Source organism: Phaethon lepturus, unplaced genomic scaffold (genome assembly GCF_000687285.1).
Source record: "Phaethon lepturus isolate BGI_N335 unplaced genomic scaffold, ASM68728v1 scaffold45278, whole genome shotgun sequence".
In the NCBI taxonomy this organism is placed as follows: domain Eukaryota; kingdom Metazoa; phylum Chordata; class Aves; order Phaethontiformes; family Phaethontidae; genus Phaethon; species Phaethon lepturus.
This window is the reverse complement of record NW_010557724.1, coordinates 7,165-7,431: the sequence shown is the minus strand read 5'-3', so window position 1 is coordinate 7,431 and position 267 is coordinate 7,165. Positions and strand designations below refer to the sequence as shown.

Below are 267 nucleotides of genomic sequence, written 5' to 3'. Positions count from 1 at the left end.
CCGACCCCCGCCCCAGGTTCCCTCCCCGGCACATTCACCGGGCCGAGGGAGCTGGTGCCAGCCACATACGTACCTGCTGCCATCCCTGAAATCTTTTGCTCGCAGAAAGGTGCTGCCCAGCCCGGCTCACAGTGACATTCCCGCTTGTGGTTGCACACCTGAGGCGAGGGAGGAAAGCATCAGGGTGGTGAGGCTTGCTATAGGTGCCTGGCCCCACAGCTGCTCTGGAAGAGGACTGTCCCACAGCATACCCCATGGTTGTTGCAC

General features: G+C 62.2%; 1 protein-coding gene across 1 annotated transcript in view; it reads right to left on the bottom strand.

Annotated features, from left to right (window-relative positions):
* Positions 1-73: 73 nt before the first annotated feature.
* Positions 74-267, bottom strand: part of LOC104625260 (disintegrin and metalloproteinase domain-containing protein 8-like) — a gene marked incomplete at its 3' end in the record, with an annotated part of 7,143 nt that continues 6,949 nt past the window's right edge. The window contains exons 13-14 of the mRNA XM_010292839.1: positions 252-266; positions 74-158 (exon numbers count right to left, since the gene is read on the bottom strand). Coding sequence (XP_010291141.1) covers positions 74-158; positions 252-266 — 100 coding nt within the window. The remainder of the gene's footprint in view (positions 159-251; position 267) is intronic.